This window comes from Dendrobates tinctorius, unplaced genomic scaffold (genome assembly GCF_039654945.1).
Source record: "Dendrobates tinctorius isolate UK_male_01 unplaced genomic scaffold, ASM3965494v1 ptg000167l, whole genome shotgun sequence".
NCBI classification, from domain to species: Eukaryota; Metazoa; Chordata; class Amphibia; order Anura; family Dendrobatidae; genus Dendrobates; species Dendrobates tinctorius.
Window position 1 is genome coordinate 3,350,953 of NW_027361834.1, and position 13,391 is coordinate 3,364,343.

Sequence of the window (13,391 nt, forward strand, 5' to 3'; positions counted from 1 at the left end):
TGGACGCAGAGCAAATGTGCTGCATCCATAATGCTCCTATTCCTGATCGTGAGCACGCAGCCTAAAGGGACATATGTAATACAAAATCGCAGTGGGGACACGCCATACGATAGCCATGTTTTGCAGCACTTGTAATAAACCTGAACAGTAAATAGACTTAAACTTGATTTTTTTATACATCACTAATAAGTGACTTTACACTTGTACTTCTCATGGAGTAACTTTACATGTGATACAACAGTGACATTTTCTGGGCATTTGAAAGGAAAATTGCATGATTAACAATTCCTTAGAGGAATTTTCACAAAATCAATATTCAGGAGCACACTCTACCTAAACTTCCTGAAACAAAGGGGATGGGAAAGGTTGCACCTGAATGATTGACACTTCGGTCAGGTGGCACCAGGGATGAAAGGGTTAAAAATCTCTCCGATACTAAAAATTTCTCTCTGTTCTTCAGAACATGTACATTGCAAGTAGTTTACAATTTTCACCATTTATGTTGTGAAACAACACTTTTAGCTGGAGATCAATGTCTTTTCACTTTAGTTAGTCTTGGATCCAAGCCACCTTACCCAAAACTACAGCAGAAAAGAATTTCATATCCAAATACAAAGACTTTTTTCACAGCACTTTATGTAACCCCCAAAAATTCCAAAAAAATTTGGACGCTGTGTAAAATGCTAAGAAAACAGGAATGCAATGGAAATCTCCTTTAGTCATATTTTATTCAAAACAGAATATGGAACATATATTAGCAATTGAAAGACATTTTATTATTTCATTTGAAAAAAAAATAAATTTAGAAATTGATGTCAGCAACACATCTCAAAAAAGTTGTAACAGGGTTAAAAAAAAGGTTGAAAAAGTCACACGACTGTGTATAAAAAGCATGCTCGAGAGGCAGAGTTTCTCAGTTCAAAAGATGGTCAGAGGTTCACCAATCAATAACTCCATCTAAAAATTGTAGAACAATTTCATAAAAATGTTACTCAACATAAAATTGTAAATACTTTGAATATCCCACTATCTACAATACAAAATGTCATAAAAAAATCTGCAGAAATCTACGTGCACAAGGACAGATGGTTAATATTAACCAACCCATAGATTTTCAATTGGATTCATTTCAGGGGTCTGGCTGGGCCATTCCAAAACTATGATCTTCTTCTGGGAAAGTCATTCTTTTGTTAATTTGGAGGTATGCTTATGGTTGTTTATATGCTGGAAGGTGAATTTCCTCTTCATCTTTTTAGCTGAGCTCTGAAAGTGTCTGCTACTTGGAATTAAAATTCATTCCACCTTGACAAAAGCCAGTTTTAGTTGCCAAAATAATCAGAAGCATAATGCTGCCTCCACCATGCTTCACTCTGGGTATTATGTTTTTTTACTGATGTGCAGTGTTGGCATTGCGCCAACTATACCTTTTGGAATTGTGGCCACAAAGTTCAACCTAAGTCTCATCAGACCATAATAAGTTTTCTCACATGCTTTTCGCAGACAATGTAGATTTTGGAAAAAACAGCGGGGCCTGGATGTTTTTCTTTGTAAGAAAAGGATTCCATTTGTTCACCTTAACACACGCCAGACATATGAAGAATATAGGAGATTGTTGTGAAAACATAACCAATACTTGACAGAAATTACTGAAGCTCCTTTAACCTCTTCAAGACCCAGCCTATTTTGACCCTAATGACCTGGCCATTTTTTGCAATTCGGACCAATAACTCAGAAACACTTCAACGGATCCTAGCGATTCTGAGATTGTTTTTTCATGACATATTGGGCTTCATGTTAGTGATAAATTTAGGTTGACAATTTTTGCATTTATTTGTGAAAAAACTGGAAATTTGTCGAAAATTTCGCAATTTTCAAATTTTTATTCTGTTAAACCAGAGTTATGTGACACAAAATAGTTAATAATTAACATTTCCCACATGTCTACTTTACATCAGCACAATTTTGGAAACAAAATTTTTTTTGTTAGGAAGTTATAAGGGAGTTGACCAGCGATTTCTCATTTTTACAACACCATTTTTTTAGGAACCACCTCACATTTGAAGTCATTTTGAAGGGTCTATATGGCAGAAAATACCCAAAAGTGACACCATTCTAAAAACTAGCCCAACACACCCCTAATCCCAACCCTAATCATAACCCTAGCCCACCCCTATCTCTAATCCCAACTCTAACCCAAACCACAAGCCTAACCCTAATTCCAACCCTATCCCTAATTCCAACACTAACCCTAATTCTAACCCTAATGGAAAAATAAAAATATTTTCTTTATTTTATTATTTGACCCTACCTATGGGGGTGATAAAGGGGGGATTTATTTACTATTTTTTTGATCACTGTGAGAGTTTATCACAGTGATCAAAATGAATGAATCTGCAGCGTGACAGGCGCACTGCGCATGCGCCCACCATTTTCCAAGAAGGCGGCGCCCATGATCCGGGACGGTGGGACACCGGGATGGCCAGAGGGACATAGGAGGTACTGGGGGGGTGAGGGGGGAATTGGAAGATGGGGGGGAGCGGAGGGAAGCAGATGTTAATGGCGGTGTCAGATTGCTGCCGTCAGTCGGTGTTGGGGGCCGATCAGCCCCGTCAGTCGGTGGCGGGGGGGTCGGATCTCGGTCTCCAGCCATGGCAGATGCTATTGCAGCATTGGCCATAGCTGGATTGTAATATTTCACCAAATTTCATTGGTAAAATATTACAATCGCTCTGATTGGCTGTTAAAAGTGAAACAGCCAATCAGAGCGATCGTAGTCACGGGGGGGGCTAAGCCACCCCCTCTCGAGTGAAGCACAAAGGGCCCTGTGTCTGCGGGTCGGCTGACCTTTCAGTGACCCCGGTCACCCAACATGTTCAGGAAGGCAATCTCCCCATGACACAGCATATGCGTCACAGGTCGGATTGGTACCAACTTTCATGACGCATACGCTGTGTCGAAGGTCGGGAAGGAGTTAATATAGCGTTATGCCTCTTGGCAGCCTGCTGGACCAATGCTCTTTGCATCAAGTTTTTGAAAGACTTCCAGTTCTAGATATTGTCAGTGTTGTCCTAAATTTAAGAGACTTCTTGATGACCGTCTTCACAGTGTCCCTTGGTCTATCAAATGCCTTAAAATATTTCATACCCTTTTCTTGACTGAAATTGCAACAAGACACCTTTGTGGGGTTGTAAGCTGTTCCCAGGCCATGGATTTGGCTGTAAAATGAAACTAAGAAAATGTTAGGAAAATACTATTAGAACAGCTAAACTTTATAGGAGGTGTAAGGGTACCGTTACACATAACGATGTCCCAGCGATCCCACCAACGATCCGACGTGGATGGGATCGCTGGGACATTGTTAGCTGATCGCTGGTGAGCTGTCACTTAGCCCATCCAGCGATCAAGACCAGCGAGCACGCTGGTTACCAACGTAAACATCGGGTTTCTAAGGGCCGCGGGGCCCTTAGAAACCCGATATTTACCCTAGATACCAGCGTGCACTGCAGGCAGGGCAGGAGGTGGAAACAGAGCGGCACAGACAGACCGGCATAGCTCTGACAGACTGGAGTAGCAGATAGCAGAGCTACTCCGGTCTGTGCGCCGCTCTGCCTCCACCTCCCACCCTGCCTGCAGTGCACGCTGGTATCTAGGGTAAACATCGGGTTTCTAAGGGCCCCGCGGCCCTTAGAAACCTGATGTTTACATTGGTAACCAGCATGCAGCATCGCTCATCGCTGGCTGCCGCTGCCACCCGCCAGCGGGAGACCAGCGATGAAAAAACGGGCCAGGACGATCCAGCACGATCAGCGATACCCCGCGGGGCGGCCAATCGCTGCTGGATGTCACACACAGCAATCTCGCTGGAGAGATCACTGATGTGTCACAAAATTAGCGATCTCGCCAGTGTGTAATGGGCCCTTAAAGGGTTGACACACTTCGCTGCTTCCTCAGGAAGACACAGGAAGTGTTCTGGTAGAGAATCATCTGTTAGTTTATTGTGGATAGCATAAACCTTGGCAGGTTTCAGCAAAATAAACGGCCTTGCCGGCATAACGGTAAGACAAACAAAAACAGTCCTTAGGAGTCTATTCCCTGCAGGGTTCACCTGCAGTTATCCCCCACATTCCTTTAGCTCCTCCGGGAGCTATGTGGGAGTTCCTGCTCTCCCAATACACAACATCCCACTGACTCTCATGGCCAGGTATTTAACATCCATGTGATGTCACATGACCTACCTTGAACTCACAGGTCCTCTCAGGACTCTGCATGTGGAGATACGGTGGATGTCCGCCCACCCGATCTATGAAGGTTCACTAAAACCAGCCCATAACATAGGTTCTTATTAATCTTCCCAGCACTTAGCATGCTGTGGATGTCCGCCCACCCGATCTATGAAGGTTCACTAAAACCAGCCCATAACATAGGTTCCTATTAATCTTCCCAGCACTTAGCATGCCAGAGGCAAAAACACTTTGGTTTTACATCACTGACCGCAGTATGCGCAGTGACACGTATCTCCCGTCACATAGTATGCCAGTGAATTTGACACGGGTTAATCAGATTCACTGTAAATGATGACAGCCATGTACGTACTACTATTTAACATGAGCTTAAATGTGATTGGTTAATTCTGAACACAACCACATCCCAAATAGTAACAGGGTGTTCACACTTATGCAACCATATTATTTTATTGTCCTCTCAAAACAATTTCAATTTATTTCTCAATGAATTTGTACAGATTGTGGAGGACATGAAAGGTCGAAAAAGTTCTGAAATGATTCTTCTTGATATGATTTACAACCATGTACTTAGGACTCTGCTGCTGTATCTAGAAATCTTGGGCTCAATTTACATCTCTATCAGTCACTGGAACCAGCAAAAAAGCAATAAGCAAATCAGGTTGGAAGTTCGCTGGTGTAGATGGGTTGAGGAGGTCGTGTAACAGCATATTTATTCTTTATTTCTCCTCACTCCCCCCACAACCCCGAAGATGAAAGCCCAATCTGGGCACATGCCGCCTTCGGCGGTCCATGGCTTCAGATAAGTGGCCGCCAGGAAAGCAATGATGTACTCTGCTCTGCTCACTGCTGACAGGGCCCGCAGCATCATCACACTTTTGTCACTGCCGGCATCCTGAAGAACGGACTCTGCTCCACGCAATGAACTCTGCCTCACCACCGACACTGGGCCAGCAGCATTGCACCGCTGGGATAACCCCTCCTCCCACCCAGGGCCTGTAGCATTGTCCCACTTCTGCTGCCGCCAACTTCCTGAGGAAGAGATCATGCCTCCTTTGATCCCGATCCACTGCTGACGGCCCCCAGGTAAAATACCTTAAATTCGGACTATAAGACGGACCCCAATCTTCTAAAAATCTTTTTTTTTCCTGTTTTCCATCCCAGAATTTGGGGTGCGTCTTATAGTCCAAAAAAATACAGTATATAAGGTATACATACACATTACATAAAAATTAGGCTGAACTTATTGTGATAAAGGAGGAAAACCATTGGAATAAACAAACATGAAAAAGAACAAAATGTAGAACTATTAAACCCAAATCTACAGAGAAAAAAGGCAAAACAAAACATGCCTGGTCATGAATGTTAATAGGACAGGAGCTGTATGTGCAGCAGGAAGCGATGTCCGCTTCCGTCACACTGTAGGAAGATGTGCTGCCAGTGGATATTCAGATCTAATACTGGAGACACCAGCAGTGCTGAGGTAAAAAGAGGCTGCTCACACTGCTGTCCACCCTGTCTATCTGATCTAATATTGGAGATATCAGGGGTGCTGAGGTAAGAAAAGGCTGCTCACACTGCTGTCCACCCTGTCTTTCTGATATAATCCTGCAGATACCTGGTGTGCTGAGGGAAGAAGAGGCTGCTCAAACTGCCGTCCACCTTGTCTTTTTTATCTAATACTGGAGATGTCAGGTGGGCCAAGTTAAGGCCAATTTACATTTAGCGATGCACCAGCGATCCCGACCACGATATGACCCGGTCAGGATCGCTGGTGCATCGCTAAATGGTCGCTAGTGAGCTGCCAAACAGGCAGATCTCACCAGCGATGTAGCGACGCAGCAGCGGTCGTTACTTACCTTTCAGACGCGGCGACCATGACGTCCTCCCGCCCGCATCCACGCGTCGCTCATCGGCGCCAGCAGGAGGCGCCCGACGAGAAATGGACCCGGCCGATCTCGCGCGATCAGCGACAGCCAGCTGGGGAGCTGGTCGGAGGCAAGTATCACACATAGCGATGTCGCTAGCAATATCGCTGCTGCGTCACAAAATCGGTGACGCTTTAGCGATATCGCTATGTGTAAAGCCCCCTTTAAGATGCTGATCACACTGCTGTCCACCCTATCTGATCTAATGCTAGTGATATCAGGAGTGCCAAGATAAGAAAAGGCTGCTCACACTGTTGTCTACTTTGCTTATCTGATCTGAACTATTATTGTAGATACCAGTGGTGCTTAAGAAGAGGCTGCACACACTGCGGGGTCCACCTTGTCTTTCTGAAAAAATATTGGTGATACCAGTGGTCATGAGGTAAGAGGCCCCTCACACTGCTGCTTAGGCTGTCTTAGTGCTGAGATGTGACCTGTTGAAAGCCTGAGAATGTGGTATATGTTATCACCAGGTCAAAGTAGCAGAGCTTCCTACCACACATGCTCACAGACACCTATCCAATTAACATCCTACAAACACGTCTATGAATAAAACAAAACAGTAACCCTTTTAAAATTTACAGTGATAAAAAAAAGTTTTGACAATTGAAGTATTTAACAATTTATTAATTACATTTTTTTTTTATTCCCAGGGAACCCAGAAAACTTGGACACAGTAGAGAATACCTTATAATATCAGCATATGAAAAGCAGTTAGTACTGTGTAAACACACATTCACAGACCTAATATTCAATTACCAATGGATATACTTCTGCTGCCACCCTGTGGTAGTTTTAAAAATGACAGTTAAACCAACCAGATGTATAGTAATTTCTGTAAAGTACAGTATACTGTAACACTATAGAAAAGTACAACTTTCTAAAAAAAAAATTGATCCAGACATCTTTTAGAAGTAAACACAGCACACAAGCATACCATGAATTTAGATAAGGCTTTAGAATATTAAATGCAAACTTGTAAGTATGCCAGGGTGGGCAATTCATTTTCCTGGGGCTACATGAGAGGTCATGACTGTTGTGGAGAGCCAAACAAATACGCTGAAATTCTCCTCAATACAAATATTAATTTGCATATTAATTTTATTGCTTAATATTGAGAATCAAGTATGTGAATACACTAATACATGCTAGCACAGGGCTTATAGTAATGTATCGTAATCAAAACCATATAATTAACGGCTTTTAGAAAGATTTTTATAAACAGTATCATACTGCTCTTTTTACACAGCCCCTGTAGCTTGATTGACAAATCCCCCCACACAGTATAATGTCCCTACTTCTCCCCTCACAAAGTATGATGCCCGACAGCTTCCCACACAGTATGATGTCCCCACTTCTCCCCTCACAAAGTATGATGCCCGACAGCTCCCCACATAGTATGATGTCCCCACTTCTCCCCTCACAAAGTATGATGCCCGACAGCTCCCCACACAGTATGATGTCCCCACTTCTCCCCTCACAAAGTATGATGCCTGACAGCTCCCCACACAGAATGATGTCCCCACTTCTCCCCTCACAATGTATGATGCCCGACAGCTCCCCACACAGTATGATGTCCCCACTTCTCCCCTCACAAAGTATGATGCCCGACAGCTCCCCACACAGTATGATGCCCGACAGCTCCCCACACAGAATGATGTCCCCACTTCTCCCCTCACAAAGTATGATGCCCGACAGCTCCCCACACAGTATGATGTCCCCACTTCTCCCCTCACAAAGTATGATGCCCGACAGCTCCCCACACAGTATGATGTCCCCACTTCTCCCCTCACAAAGTATGATGCCCGACAGCTCCCCACACAGTATGATGTCCCCACTTCTCCCCTCACAAAGTATGATGCCCGACAGCTCCCCACACAGTATGATGTCCCCACTTCTCCCCTCACAAAGTATGATGCCCGACAGCTCCCCACACAGTATGATGTCCCCACTTCTCCCCTCACAAAGTATGATGCCCGACAGCTCCCCACACAGTATGATGTCCCCACTTCTCCCCTCACAAAGTATGATGCCCGACAGCTCCCCACACAGTATGATGTCCCCACTTCTCCCCTCACAAAGTATGATGCCCGACAGCTCCCCACACAGTATGATGTCCCCACTTCTCCCCTCACAAAGTATGATGCCCGACAGCTCCCCACACAGAATGATGTCCCCACTTCTCCCCTCACAAAGTATGATGCCCGACAGCTCCCCACAGTATGATGTCCCCACTTCTCCCCTCACAAAGTATGATGCCCGACAGCTCCCCACACAGTATGATGCCCGACAGCTCCCCACACAGAATGATGTCCCCACTTCTCCCCTCACAAAGTATGATGCCCGACAGCTCCCCACACAGTATGATGTCCCCACTTCTCCCCTCACAAAGTATGATGCCCGACAGCTCCCCACACAGTATGATGTCCCCACTTCTCCCCTCACAAAGTATGATGCCCGACAGCTCCCCACACAGAATGATGTCCCCACTTCTCCCCTCACAAAGTATGATGCCCGACAGCTCCCCACACAGTATGATGTCCCCACTTCTCCCCTCACAAAGTATGATGCCCGACAGCTCCCCACACAGTATGATGCCCGACAGCTCCCCACAGAGTGATGTCCCCACTTCTCCCCTCACAAAGTATGATGCCCGACAGCTCCCACACAGAATGATGTCCCCACTTCTCCCCTCACAAAGTATGATGCCCGACAGCTCCCCACAGTATGATGTCCCCACTTCTCCCCTCACAAAGTATGATGCCCGACAGCTCCCCACACAGTATGATGCCCGACAGCTCCCCACACAGAATGATGTCCCCACTTCTCCTCTCACAAAGTATGATGCCCGACAGCTCCCCACACAGTATGATGTCCCCACTTCTCCCCTCACAAAGTATGATGCCCGACAGCTCCCCACACAGTATGATGTCCCCACTTCTCCCCTCACAAAGTATGATGCCCGACAGCTCCCCACACAGTATGATGTCCCCACTTCTCCCCTCACAAAGTATGATGCCCGACAGCTCCCCACACAGAATGATGTCCCCACTTCTCCCCTCACAAAGTATGATGCCCGACAGCTCCCCACACAGTATAATGTCCCCACTTCTCCCCTCACAAAGTATGATGACCGACAGCTCCCCACACAGTATGATGTCCCCACTTCTCCCCTCACAAAGTATGATGCCCGACAGCTCCCCACACAGTATGATGTCCCCACTTCTCCCCTCACAAAGTATGATGCCCGACAGCTCCCCACATAGTATGATGTCCCCGTAGCACTTACATACATTTTGATGTTCACACACACATGCAATTTCTTTGCTGACATGACTTTTCTGTGGCCTATAGATCAAAATGTAATAAAATAACCAAATAATTTAATGAAAAATTGCAATGTGTACATAAAAACCAGATGTAATATGGATGATTAGTATGGGATACAATTTTTTGTGTGCGAAATACGGAAAACACTAGGCACCAAAATGTAGTCCCAAAAGCAGTAGCAGACCGAACAAAAATTCTGTAAGTAAAAACAACACCAAAGGCAACCAGACTCCGGGAAAGTACAGTAGTACAAAAAAATGCCAGGGTGGTAGCAATTACCCCAGTTTACTCATGAAAAGGTAATTTCTTACCAGTAATTGGATTTTCCAGAGCCCATGACAGCGCCCCAGAGGGAGGATCCATGTTTTCGAGGACCGGAAACCCACAAGGATGGCCTGATCACTTGCTGAATATGCAAACATGATGGCTGCTATAATCCATCTAGCTAAGGTGACTTTGGAGGCCCCCAAATAACCTTTCTTTGGATCTTGAAAGGAAATGGAGACAAAAAAAATACTTCCAGGATTTTGTGGCTAATATGTAACCTTCGAGGCTCCTCTTCATGTCTAGACTATGGAAGTCAGTTTCTTTAGGAGTTCTAGGGAGAGAGAGAATGACAATTTACTGATCCTTGTGGAACCTAAAGGCCTAGTCAGGTTTTAACACAACCGTGTCTACCAAAAACTGAGTGAATTGAGGACCCACTGACAGTTTTCGGAAGGTTACTAATCCTACGAGCCAAGGTTAGGACCACAAGAAGGATAATTTTGAGTGTGGTGACTAATAGGGGCTGAATTCTTTGGTACAAAGCAGGCTTTAGCTAGGGCAGATAGCACCAAATTTAAGTCTCAAAGAAGAAAGCTTTCGAATGGGCATTGGCCTGGACCTAAAGCTTGCCTTTATGAATCTGGAAGTCCAATGATTGTTTGTGCATATAATGCACCCAATGCAGATACCGGTCCTTTTAATTGTACTCGTAGACAGTCCTTTTTTTCAACGAGTCTTGGAGGAATTCTAAAATGGATTGAACTAATAAGCGATCATCCTTTTTGAGCCCCGAGATATTTAGGAATTTTTTCCACGTTCTAGTGGCTATTGTTTTTATGCTTTTCTGTAAAATAGTAATCAGATTAAATTTTCTAGTAATTTCCTCTTGAAATTCCAAGTTGTCAAATATAGGCTGGATAATTGAGAATGAAGGATTGGCCAGTAGGATAGTAAACCGGGAATTTCTAGTAGTATCCCAGGGATTGTAGACTGACATAATTCTTGTCCAATAGTGATATGGCCTTTTGGGCAAAAAAGGGGCTGTTATGATCAATCTTGTCTGATCAGTTCTGATCTTTTTCAGAACCGCAGGAATTAGAGCACTTGGAGGAAAAGTGTACTTCAGTCCGAAATCTCAGTTGCGAAGGAAAGCTACTGAAGCTCTGTTCTCTGATATGATCCCTATGTGACAACTTTGAATAAGCTGAAACATCTCCCAGAGTGGCCATTTTACTGCCTAAATTTCCTGTAGAACAGGCCTGCACAACATTCCTCGTATGGGTCGCAAAGCATTTCTTGTACCCCGCATTTCTTTCTGGGAGAAGCTGGTTCCCTCTTCCTATATTCAATTGTATTTGCGTCTTTTAGATGCGAATACATTTGAACACAGTGGCGCTGGAACTGTTGCAGAGAAACACGCGTCGGCACCGGCATGCAGCAGCATGATGAGGTCAGCACGTTGCTGATGTCATTACACTGTTGACTGCGCCAAAGAGCCATACAGGAATGTAGATGAAAGCGCAGGAAACAGTAAGTGCTCCATGAAGGAAAAGATTATGTATTGTTGTAGAGGAGGGGGTTGTTACTGTAAGGGCACATAATGGTGAGACAATTGTGAAAAGGCACACAGTATAGCATGAAACAGTGTGTGGAATGGTACTTTGTTCAGAGGAGCAGTGTGGGGGGATATTTTGAAGACAGGCAGTGTGTGTGTGGGGGGCGGTATTTTGGAGAGTGTGTATGTGGGGGGTACTTTTGGATAGGCAGTGGAGGACATTTTGGAGTGTGTGTGGATGGGATATTTTGAAGAGGCAGTGGGGGGTTATTATGGAAAATGGCAGTGTGGGGGTATTTTACACAGAGGCAGTTTTGGAGAGCAGTGTGTGGGAGTATTTTGGAGATAGGCAGTGTGGGGGAAGATATTTTAAAGAGGCAGTGTGAGGGGGTGCATTTCGGAGAGGCAGTGTGTGGGGGATATTTTGAAGAGGCATAATTATGGAGATGGGCAGTGTAGGGCGGATATTATGGAGCTGAGCAATGAGGGAAATTTTGTGCAGTAGACAAATTATTTATTCAGGGGCGCAGCATAATATATTTCTATTCATGGGGAAGTATAATTAGGGGCATAACTATGGTGGTCGCATAGCTTGCCACTGTGACTTGTGGGGGAGGGGCTCACTGACACCAGCAAATACTTCAGCTGGTTGTGCGTCCTCGGACACAGCTTATGTGTATTGCGGGACACAGACCTGTCAGGTCTGTGAGCGGCAATCAGAGGCCAGTATAAGACGTGTTGCGTGCACGTCAGTGGGGACACATGGCGGTGAAGTCATGCAGTTCCGTTACTTTCACGCTGAAGTCAGAAGCCAACCGCAGAAGAGTACGCCGCACAGTGGTGGAGCGGAGCAAAGATAAGGATAATTTTTTTTTTAAAAATATATATATATATATATATATATACACTCACTGGCCACTTTATTAGGTACACCATGCTAGTAAGGGGTTCTACCCCCTTTTGCCTTCAGAACTGCCTCAATTCTTCGTGGCAGAGATTCAACAAGGTGTTGGAAGCATTCTTCAGAGATTTTGGACCATATTGACATGATGGCATCACACAGTTGGCGCAGATTTGTCGGCTGCACATCCCTGATGCGAATCTCCCGTTCCACCACATCCCAAAGATGCTCTATTGGATTGAGATCTGGTGACTGAGGAGGCCATTTGAGTACAGTAAACTCATTGTCATGTTCAAGAAACCAATCTGAGATGATTCGAGCTTTATGACATGGCGCATTATCCTGCTGAAAGTAGCCATCAGATGTTGGGTACATTGTGGTCATAAAGGGATGGACATGGTCAGCAACAATACTCAGGTAGGCTGTGGCGTTGCAACGATGCTCAATTGGTACCAAGGGGCCCAAAGAGTGCCCAGAAAAAATTCCCCACACCATGACACCACCACCACCAGCCTGAACCGTTGATACAAGGCAGGATGGATCCATGCTTTCATGTTGTTTACGCCAAATTCTGACCCTACCATCCGAATGTCGCAGCAGAAATCGAGACTCATCAGACCAGGCAACGTTTTTCCAATCTTCTACTGTCCAATTTCGATGAGCTTGTGCAAATTGTAGCCTCAGTTTCCTGTTCTTAGCTGAGAGGAGTGGTACCCAGTGTGGTCTTCTGCTGCTGTAGCCCATCTGCCTCAAAGTTCGACGCACTGTGCGTTCAGAGATGCTCTTCTGCCTACCTTGGTTGTAACGGGTGGCAATATGAGTCACTGTTGCCTTTCTATCAGCTCGAACCAGTCTGCCCATTCTCCTCTGACCTCTGGCATCAACATGGCATTTCCGGCCACAGAACTGCCGCTCACTGGATTTTTTTTCTTTTTCGGACCATTCTCTGTAAACCCTAGAGATGGTTGTGCGTGAAAATCCCAGTAGATCAGCAGTTTCTGAAATTCTCAGACCAGCCCTTCTGGCACCAACAATCATGCCACGTTCAAAGGCACTCAAATCACCTTTCTTCCCCATACTGATGCTCGGTTTGAACTGCAGGAGATTGTCTTGACCATGTCTACATGCCTAAATGCACTGAGTTGCCGCCATGTGATTGGCTGATTAGA

The 13,391-nt window shown here is 45.1% G+C and overlaps 1 protein-coding gene across 1 annotated transcript in view; it reads right to left on the bottom strand.

The window, feature by feature from the left end:
- Nucleotides 1-821: 821 nt before the first annotated feature.
- DAZL (deleted in azoospermia like) overlaps nucleotides 822-13,391 on the bottom strand; it is a 178,075-nt gene continuing 165,505 nt past the window's right edge. The window contains exon 10 of the mRNA XM_073550734.1: nucleotides 822-957. Within this exon, the coding sequence (XP_073406835.1) occupies nucleotides 919-957 (39 nt within the window). The 3' untranslated portion in view covers nucleotides 822-918. The remainder of the gene's footprint in view (nucleotides 958-13,391) is intronic.